Here is a 10469-nt window from a genome sequence, read left to right as displayed (position 1 = left end):
TATTCCAAGTATTTGATGAAAATTGAACGTATAGGGAAACGTGGAAAAGCTCGGAGAGCGCCGCTATAATTTCGGATTTTTCTTAGTTACGTCAGACACTACTTATGTACAAAATATGGAAAAATTTCAGGTGGGACACTCCGGGTCATTCCCATGTCAAGCTGGGATAATTTTCAGACTAGAAAATTCTCAGCGCGGCTAATAAAATGTCAATATTCGCTGTTTCCAATGCAATACAGCAAACTGTTGCTATTTGAAAAAAGATTAAGGTTTTTTCCACGTCATATTATTGTTTGTTCTAACTTTAGGACTCTACTTTTGTATCTGAAATCTGTTTCGTAGGATTCCTTTCCCAACAGATATCTCGTTTGGAACGCAGGAACCTCTTTAACTGCAATTAGTGATGGAGCTATTCACAGGGTAGCAGGAAATGCGAAAAGCTATTTTTATTATCAAAATAGTTTTTCGCTTCCTTTTCTGCTGCCTTGTCAATAGGCCCATAACTGTTATCCTACCACTCCCCATCTTTCTGTTATAACTCCCTTGGATTCTCATTCCCGGTTGTCGAATAAATGGCCTGTCCCTTCGTCATAAATAAATCATTCATTCTTTTTATTTAGCACTAAAAAGCTTCTTCTAGAGATATTTTTCTGGGAAAGCATTTTGCAAGAAAGTTGTCAACTACAAAAAAATAATTCTGACATTGAGATTGGCCTGTACAGTCAAGTAAAAATTCAAATCAGCAAATTGGTGAGGGAGTAGAAAAATAGAAAACATTTGGTTCAAATCTTTATGCACATTTTAACTCGGTAGCTCATCGTATTGCGCATTTGTTTCAATTCGGTTCAGATGATGAACAAATAATTCATATTCCTGCTGAAAAATATTTTGGAAATTGAGTTTAAAAAAAGATTGAGAAAGCTGAGAAAAAAAGTCTACATACTGAGAATATAATAGAAGGAAACGAATTCCGCTTACAAGTCGACGTCAAAGTACTGTGGATCAAAGGACTAGAGCGAAAACGCTTGAAGGATTTTAGCCAGAAATGTGATGATCCATCTGTAAATGCATTCCGTATCAATGAAAAAGTATTTTATGTTTCGAAGGAAGTAAGTGTTCACACGAATAGTTTGCAACAATTTCACTTTTTACAGGTGTTAACACCAGCAATTCTCCTTTTATGGAACGCAAATAGAAAAATACAACAAAAAGTTCAAGGAGACAAAAGAAGCATTTTGAAATAAACGATATTAACCCCGACATTTTTCATGGCATGCTCGAATGACTATACGGATACAACGCTCTTACTGGTCAGCCTCAGAATCCAATGTCATACACACTCGATTTTTCCAGATGACAATGTTGTTTGTTACTTCTCTACGACAAAGAAAAGTTCCAAAGTTTGGCATGCCCAAATTAAGAGTACGAAAAACTATTCCAAAATCTATCACAAAAAAAAAAGAATTTCAGAACTCTTCAATAGAGAATGGAAAATGTCAACAAGATCTTCAGTGTCTTCTACCAGAGAAAATAAGAACACTCGACTTAGACACTTCTCATGCAATTCTAGAAAAAAGGAAGAGCGTACCAATGGAGCCACCGAGAAAAAGAGCACGGTAAAAAATCTCATTATTGATTTCTGAATGAAAATTTTGAAATGTTTTTCAGTTTTGAATCATCACCTCCGATAGATTCTTGAACCACGTCAAATCTAGTCATACTCAATTTCCGTTATTCTCGACGCGACTCCAATCATTTTATTGATTTATTCCAATTTACTTATTTTTCTTCGTTCTGTCCAACTCGCATTCTATCAAATACCCAATTTCCTTTTTTCTTCATCTCGTTCTCCGCTTTGACCTTTTTCTAGGAATTGTTTTTTCTACATTCAGCAGTATCCGTTTTTATGTTTGGAACTACGTTTTGTTTGCCTCTATTTTTATTGAAATACTTTCTAATTCATTAAATAAAACATGCTAAACGATAAAGATGCTGCTAAGATAAATAGTGACTGCAGTGGGAGTTCGGGAAACAGTGGCTCCTTTCGGAAAATGTCGACGACTGTTCGGATTTTTTCCCAAGGTTTCACTTGCAGCCATTTTCCGGATGTGGGCTTCACTCGAGCGTCTGGAACGAACAATCAATTTTTATCAGACTGGTAAAAAATCGGGTCGGGTCGGGCAAATTTTTAAAACATGTTTCAAAACGGGCCGAGTGGGCCGAACTGGGGTCGGGAGCATTTCTGATCTCGGCCGGGCCCGGTCCGTGACATTTCTGATTTTTGTATCTTAAAAACCAGGAACAACTCACCTTTACTTCGAATTCCAGTTGTTGGACAGCCTGTGAAATCTCCCTTGCAATCCACAGCGATTATAGGTTGGAAAAATTTTACTTCCGGAAGTCTCTCTGCAATATTTTCTTTGTTCGATAAATAACATTGTAGAATACTCACGCTTACTAGGTGGCAACAAGTGAACTGGAAATTTCAGCTTTTCTTTCATTTCAAATGTGGAGAGGAACAACTTTTGTCTGACGATGTAAATCTGAATAGAGAATATATAAATTCAATAAAAACCCAGGTTCTGGTTCAAAACCCGTACCAGACGATTATTATTCTTTTTGCTGTCTCCAAAGACTATTTCATAGCCAGGAAATGCGCTGGTCAGTCTGTAAATGAGAAATCCAGCAATGAAAAACAATGGAACAACTCACTCTCTTTCATCAACATATGCCTCATTGGGAATTGAGACACTGTACATCAATCGGCATTGTGGAACTCGTGATTTTGCTTGAATGAATGTTGTCAACTCGATTTGTCGATGAAGACCATGTCCATGCACCTGAAATACCTTTTTGCATTTTACTCCCACATTTTTGGTTGAATTCAACGTTGTTTTTTAGAAAAACTGCAAATTTTAGTATAGAAGACTAATTTCCATCGAAACAGCTATATTTAATCCTTTGTCGGGGGATTAAAACACAATTTTTTTTGCAATATTTTTTCATTTTTACACAATTTTCTCGTAATCACCTGTAAATTTCCGTGTCCTTCCTTTGAGATCAAATTGCAGTCCCCACTTCTAGCATAATCAGTAGCAAACGCCAATAATAAAAGAAAAATTAGCATATTCCTTCTTTTTCCAATAATCGTGGTCCCTTTTCCCTTTCTTGCTCACCCTGCTAACTATTTCTCGTCATTTGTGGTGCCCTGTCCGCAGACACACCAGAATTGACGCGCACTGCGGACCTGATTACTCTCCTCGTTTTACACACCCTCTCGCCACTTTGTTTTGTTTCTAATTGTTGTTTATCGGATATTTCTCTGATTTTTCGTCTTTTTTCACGTAATTCATTTCTTTTTTCAGTCAAATGAGCGAAGCCATTGAGCGGATTCGTTCGCAGGATGAATACCGCCAATTCTACGAGTTGGCAACCAAGATTCGCAACCAGAAACTGCTTGCCGATGCGGAGGTGAGATTTTCGACGCAAATATTAGTGCGAACATCGATTTTTCAGCTCAATTCGCTCAACAGACACAAGCAAGAGGTGGCGGATATTGAAATAAAGCTGCTGACCGAGGCGTGGAGGAGTTCTTATTGGAATGTGAGTTGATTTCAATTAAAACGGAAGAAATAAATGTTTCATCGATTTTGGAATGTCGGTCGCCAGTTGAAAAACCAATCCCTGGAACCAAACATTGCTTGTCGACTTCTGAAGGAGATCAACGACACAGAAGCACAGCCAGCCTACAAGTGAGTGGTTTTTCGCTAAATTTTGGCAAAAAAGAAGGAAAAGTTGATAAAAATGTGAGAAAATAGAATAACGGACGTTGGAAGTTTTTGAAGAACGCGAATGGCGTGGTTTTGAAACGTAAAAACATGCCATCAACGTAACAGATGAAGTAAAACATGATAAAAATGAGTTTTTTAAAAGTTTTTAATTTAAAAATCTCTGAGCTTGCTCTAAAGCGAAGAAAATAGGTTTTGAAAGCGCCCGGTTCAGAAAATGTAAATTCCAACCATCTATATTTACAGGCATGTCGGACACCACTTTTCCACCCTTGACCAACTCCTAACAGTGCTTTACAAGGAGCCGAGCACAGTTGCCGAGCTGCTCAACAACTTTGATCAAAATGATGTTTCTTCTAACGACGCCATCATTCAAGTCTTCTTCCATCTCGTCTATTCATGCGGTCTCTACCCCGAAGACGAATTGAAGATTGCTCAGGTTTGCGTTTTTTTCTCGATTGAAGTCTCACTCAATGCTAAAATTATCTGATTCCAGGTTGTATGCTACCTGCTCAAACTGCAGCTGCTCAAATCGGGGACTCACATGAGGACGATGCTCAGGAAAGAGACGTCAATGTCCACACGATTTTATAAACATTTCGTGGAGTTGATGCACCCGACAATGGTTTATTTAACCAAGGCTCTGCGGAAAGGTGTACTCGATGTTATTCAACTCGGGAGTTTTTGGTTGGACATTGATGTGAAACAGGTGAGAAAAAAAATGAATTGAAGAAAAAGTGTGGTTCCGACCAGGGTTGTTGCCGAAAAATGATTTTTTCGGTTTTTCGTTTTTTCCGGGAGAATTTAGGAAAAAAAAAAGTTGGGTATTTTAACCGTGGTTCTGACGGGTACAGCAGTTCTCGGCTCAAGTTGTATAAGAGATATGGCATCCCATTTTGAAAAGTCTGTGCATCACATATCTACACTAATTAAATATTAATGCATGGACTTTCTTAAAAACTCCAGACTCGATTTAGCTCTGAACTTATACCTGTGAGCTGACGGAGATCATAATGGACCCCGTCCAATTCAGATTCCCCACATTCCACTTTTATTCAGTCCACCACTCGATTCATCCGCGATGGCAAACAAGACCAAAACCGTTTCCCTGAGTATCGTGCAATGGTGGTGTCTAAGCTGGTGTATTTCGTGGATACATTCTTGGAGCGTGAGTTTTTTTTTCAAGTCAAAAAACCAAATAAATTTTCCAGAAATCTACCTGGCTCTTCCAATGCTCCCACCAAACCTCAATTGGATCATCAGGGAAATTTTCTGTTCTTTGTATGAACTTGTCGACGATATCTCTGCAATTGAGTTGAGCCACGCTTGTAAGGATATGATTGTTTCCAATTTGATATGCCCTGCCATCATCAGCCCCCAGAAATGTGGAGTGGTCGATAATGATGTCAGAATTGGAAACATTGTAAACCATAATTTGGTTCAAATTGCAATGATCATTCAGATGATCTCTCTCAGAGAGTTTGAGTCACCACCGGAAGAGTACAAGGAGTTCCTGAGTCAGTGCAGGGTGGGTATTTGCTTCGGGTAGACGCCAGATTAATTTTTATGGATATTTTCAGAATACTCACCTGATTTCGGAGATGATGGATGCGCTTTTGATTGAGAAGTTGGCTCCAGACGTTGAGATAACCTCCTTGATAGCAAATGGATCGGCTGTATCTGACATGCAGACAAAGTCGAGCTTTGTTGGTTCGGTGGCGGATGTCAACGTCTTGGTTAGTGAAAGTATCCGACGATAAGCCAAAAAATAAATAAATTTTAGACCAAGATGATCCGCAGCACTCCGGCATCTACTAACAACAACATCGAACGAATTGTTGCTATTTGTGAAAAGCTACCGGAAACACTTGCCTCCACTATCCAAAAATCAAATGTAGAAAACGCGGAAGAGTCTCCAAAGGTGTCAACACTTCGAAACATTCATCGAAAGATGCAGCAGTCGTTGAAAAGAACCGGAGACTCGTTTTATGACGCTATGGAAGTCAAGAACGAAGAAGGAGGAGTTTTCGGGAAGGAGAACTTTGACTTGTTCTTTTTGGACTATTCATCGTAAGTTTTTCGACCTATTTGAGCTGATATGATTTTTTTTTCATTTCAGAGAGAACTATGTGGAAGCGAGTGAGATGGAGCGTCGTAAAAATGAAGCAAAGGAGAGAAGACGTCGGGAGGAAACGGAGCGGTTGTTGTTGGATACCCCCACAACAAGCGAACCGGCACCCGCTGCGCCACCAGCAGCAACAAAGGAAGATCTCATTGACTTTTCTGCTTCCACCGTCACTGAGTGAGTCATACTGAGAAAAACAAAAAAAACAACGAAGTGTTACAGCGATCCCATCAGTATCTCACCAGAGCCTGCTGCAGATGAGAGTAAAGGTTTCGAGACGTCACCAGAATCCACTCAAGCCACTGAAGCTGGAGGACGGTTGGCGAAGTTGAAGAGTTTGAGTGATCGAATGAAGAAAGGTTAGATTTACTGACAGGAAGGCCTGCTAAATATCATAAAAGCGACGACATCAAAATACAAATTTCCCTGATTCTGTCTTGGTATTTCCCAATTGAGCTTTACACATGAATACTAGACCAGGACGCCTAGCCAGTGGGGGAAACACTTGACAACTCAAAAACCGAAGTTTGATATTCACCTTTTTCCAGGAATCACTCAATCCAACACACTCTCTGATATCCGTGGGCATCTCCGTCGAAGCGGCTCACTCATCAAACCAGGAATGGCGACAAGTGCCAGTGACCAAAACTTGCCGGATGCTACAAATGTGCCAAGAGATGACATTCTTGCAAAATACGCATCAATTTCCTCGATTAAACAGGAAAAACCACCACTCACCAAGCTGATTAGCGACAACAAGTCGTCTGCAAGATCTGAAGTCACAGAGCCATATTACTCACCGGAAAATCTGGTTTCGTGCAGGTAGAAATTGTTTGAAAACAGAGAAGAAAAACTATAAAATTTTTCAGAGCATTCAAGGATACTCTCCGCAAGATGGTCACTGTGCTTGGCAATGTCTCCTATCTTCCAAGAATTGGGTATCGAAATGAGACCAAGGACACTTCGGTGGGCAGAAAAGAGCTGCTGAACAAATTTCTGGATGGAGTTCTCGTGGAGACGGAACACCGACGAGAGTACGGACAGGCTGCACAGTTGCGTGAAGTGAAGAGATGTATTGAGCTTTTCGAGAATGCTGGGTAAGAATTTTTGGCTAGAAATGTCAGAAAATTTTTGTCTGTTACAGAGTGGAGATCCTTATCGAGCATCTCAAGCTGAATGAGATTGAGCAGGCAGACGTTGTGAAGGTTATGCGGGAAGAACGTGCTACGCTGATGAGAAAATCCAACGATATTGTTTCGCTGGAGCAGCGGGTTCTTTTGTAAGTTTTTGGAGAGTGTCAATAGTTAATCTTGATATACTGTTGTCTATGGATTACGATATTTTGTGCAAAACCTAAATTCTACGGCATTTTTAACTTAGCAGGCAAGAATCCCTACAAATTTATTAAAATAGAGTTATTAAACCCAATCTTTATCAATTGCACTGTTAGGTGCAACATTAACAAATTTTCAGGAACCGCCGTCTCACTGAGCAGAATCTGGTCGATTTCCTGATGCGAACATTCTTAGAAACCGGATTTCACACCAAACACGCTGTTGCAAAGACTCCAGAAGTAGCTGCTGTTCTCAAGTTCTACGACGAGTTCAAATATCTTCAAGCTAACGATGAACGTGCGGAGTTCTTGAAAAACTTACTTGCATATTTGAAGGACCGTCTTATGCAAAACGTGGATTGGAATGTAAGTTTTGTAAGGAGGGGACGGCATTGCTATATCCATTTAACTGAGATTCTAGCGGTCCTGTTGAACTGAAAAGTTCCCATGTTACTGTCCAGATATCAAAAAAAATCTACCTATAATTTCCATGCTTCAGTACGCAACCGACACTATGCTGGACAGAGCTATGACCACCATTGAGCGCTATGTGATGTTTGCTGTATACGACACCGCATTCCATCCGAATAAAGAAGCGGAAACACATAGAGACAAGTAAGAATTGTCTATTTTTGACTGTTATTGTAAATTTGAAATTTTCAGACTACTAAAAAACACCATAGCAAAAGTCGCGAATGTTGTAACGCCAGTGAACGACTTCCTGAAGATTCCAGAGGTATGTACCTAATATACTTTTCCCAGAAACCTTCTAACTTTTAGCATCTGCACGGAGAAGCTCCATGGCCGTCTGCCCAGGCCGAGTTGTCAATGCTGGACATCTACGTGACTGCTCAAGACAAGTTGAACTGTGTGGTTCGTTGCTGTGATGTCATCAATAATCTTGTGGCATTGTCTTCAAAAAATGCGGTAGCGTCTGCTGATGATTTGACACCGGTGCTGGTGTTTGTTATTATTAAGGTGAGTGTTGTGGAAAAATTGATAAAGCTGGTGAGAATTACCTTTTTGGGGGCATTTCAACATCATTCCATATGCAAATATCGAAATTCTTCATCTGTCAAATTTAAACTAGCTAGAAAAAGCTCCACATTTGGCTAGGCCTGTCAATCATGTGAAAACCAAACTTGCGAAATCCCGGCCAGGTCCGGGTTGGCGCGTGGGCCCGGTGAATAAATTTTCCGGCTCGGTCAGCCGGGAGTCAAACATGTGATAAATAATATTTATTGATTGAAGGACCAAAGGCCGCTTATACATATCAAGGTAAAAATATATATATGAAGTAAAAATACGAAACATTAAAAGTTAAAATTGTTGAGAGTCAGAAAATTGTCAAAGTTATTTGATGCAATATGGGATTTGAAAACAATAGATGAGGGACGTTGGGGGAAAAAGTGAGAAGGGAGGGCATTCCAACAACGCAAAGTTCTGTTAATGGGAAATTGGGAATCTATTTTAGAGGAATTCGACAGGAGAGAGCGTATATGGAAATTATGCCGACGTAAATTAGATACATTAGAAAATTATACAAAAGAAATGTTCGGAATAATTATTTCTTTGGAGACAAGGAGTTTATACATGAAAGAAAGATCTAATAATAGTCTGCGCCGCTCTAGCGACTCTAAGTGACAATGTAAAAGTGAGTCAAAGTAAGAGGAGTAGTTGATATGAAATTTTTTGAAAACACGAAAAACGAAAGATTTTTGAAACGATTCTAATTTTCTAATTTGTTCTTTTGTGATAGGGGAGGAAATAATTGTGCCGTATTCTAAAAGAGGCCTAATATAGATTGTGAAACATTTAATGAAAATTTCGAAACAAGCATTTTTAAGGACATTAAAAAGAATATTTACCCTTTGGTTAGCTATTCGGATGGAATTTCTAGATGAGATGAAAAAGTACTATCAGAAGAGAAAAGTAAGCCTAAATCTCGAATTTTGTCTGTGCTTGGGAGTAATTGATCATTGATGGTGAAATCAACTTGGCGGTTAGTTGTTTTTCTGGAGTGGACAAAAGTTATTACTTCTAAAAAAAACATGTGCACAATTTTTTATCAATATGTTCTAAATTTCTATCAAACATAGCCGAAAATCTTTTGTACGCTTGAGTTTTATCGAAATGTAAAACATAGTTGAACATTCGACTTTCTTGCGAAAAAAATCAAAAGTTCAAACTTTTGTACTGTGACAAAAATTTTTGTTACTTTTGATTGTCATTGGTAGTTCAACTATTGGTAGTGACGACAAATCGAGAGAATCTAATTTCAATTTCAACTCCCATTTCTCAAACTTTTCGACAAAATGTATTTTCTTACCACAGACCTTTGGTTTCCACGTAACTCTTTCTGTTTTTAATATTGCCAAAGCTCTGTCAAATTTTACCTAGTTTGACTCCCACCCGTGTAGACAATCAGATCATACACAGAATTTCAAACCAATGTTCCATATTTCCAGGCTAACCCACGAGCCCTCCTGTCAAACCTCCAATTCATCGAAACATTCGCTGGTGATCGGATTGAATCTGGCCGTGACGCCTACTACTGGGTCAACTTCAAGTCCGCTGTTGAATATATCAAAACCATATTGTGATTTCCCTACCACCAAACTTATTTATATTGAATGCCGCTAACTTATTTGTGATTTTTTTACCGTTTCCTAAATAATAATGTGACACTTGAACAAAAAATACGAGGTAGTAGTTGTATATGAAGCTGTTTTTGTCTATGCTTGTTGCTTGTTGATCCATTTCATTTTCGCTAAGAATTCTCGATGGAATTCTTTTTTTTCTCATCAACGCCCGTTTTTTCCCATCGTTGTTTCATTAGGTGTCACACCACGGCTTTGGCAGTTTTTCGCGCAACGCTGGAAAATGAAAAAGAGAAGAGGCTTCGAACAACTTCTCGCATAAGATACATACATAATGCGTTTTTCTTTTCATTCCGCTCTTTTCTCTCTCTCTCTTTCTCCCTCGATTCGTTTGTGTGCGCAGATCAATAACGTTCCTCCTGGCAATTGCTCTCTGGGTCTCTCCGGTCACTACAGTGACTAAAAGTCTCAAGAGACAGAGAGATAGAGAGGTCGTTTGTATATGTGTATACTGGCCGCCATCTCTATGTTTCTCTCTCTCCGCTTCGTCTCCCCGTTTTATACATTAGCACAGAGCCATCACTTTTCTCTCAGGAACACTTTTTGCAACAGTTTGAGATTTT

The 10469-nt window shown here is 39.2% G+C and overlaps 2 protein-coding genes across 2 annotated transcripts; one reads left to right on the top strand and one right to left on the bottom strand.

Moving 5' to 3' along the window:
• Positions 1 to 1954: 1954 nt before the first annotated feature.
• Positions 1955 to 3127, bottom strand: GCK72_022283 (uncharacterized protein; the record flags this gene model as incomplete). The annotated part of the gene is made up of 6 exons (XM_053734740.1): positions 1955 to 2127; positions 2311 to 2406; positions 2453 to 2543; positions 2601 to 2667; positions 2713 to 2840; positions 3032 to 3127. 6 exons carry the CDS (start codon positions 3125 to 3127, stop codon positions 1955 to 1957), a joined length of 651 nt encoding a protein of 216 aa, XP_053578306.1.
• A 242-nt stretch (positions 3128 to 3369) lies between these two features.
• Positions 3370 to 9849, top strand: GCK72_022282 (uncharacterized protein; the record flags this gene model as incomplete). The annotated part of the gene is made up of 19 exons (XM_053734739.1): positions 3370 to 3471; positions 3517 to 3603; positions 3670 to 3752; positions 4035 to 4227; positions 4285 to 4497; positions 4848 to 4956; positions 5000 to 5316; positions 5369 to 5524; positions 5572 to 5858; positions 5908 to 6090; positions 6136 to 6272; positions 6462 to 6735; positions 6783 to 7010; positions 7058 to 7192; positions 7387 to 7612; positions 7746 to 7861; positions 7910 to 7982; positions 8027 to 8224; positions 9715 to 9849. The coding sequence occupies 19 exons, from the start codon at positions 3370 to 3372 to the stop codon at positions 9847 to 9849; spliced, it is 3252 nt and encodes a 1083-aa protein (XP_053578305.1).
• Positions 9850 to 10469: the final 620 nt, after the last annotated feature.

The sequence above is a fragment of the Caenorhabditis remanei genome, chromosome X, assembly GCF_010183535.1.
Source record: "Caenorhabditis remanei strain PX506 chromosome X, whole genome shotgun sequence".
Lineage (NCBI taxonomy): Eukaryota > Metazoa > Nematoda > Chromadorea > Rhabditida > Rhabditidae > Caenorhabditis > Caenorhabditis remanei.
The sequence above is the reverse complement of the archived record's forward strand: the minus strand, read 5'-3'. Positions and strand labels throughout refer to the sequence as shown.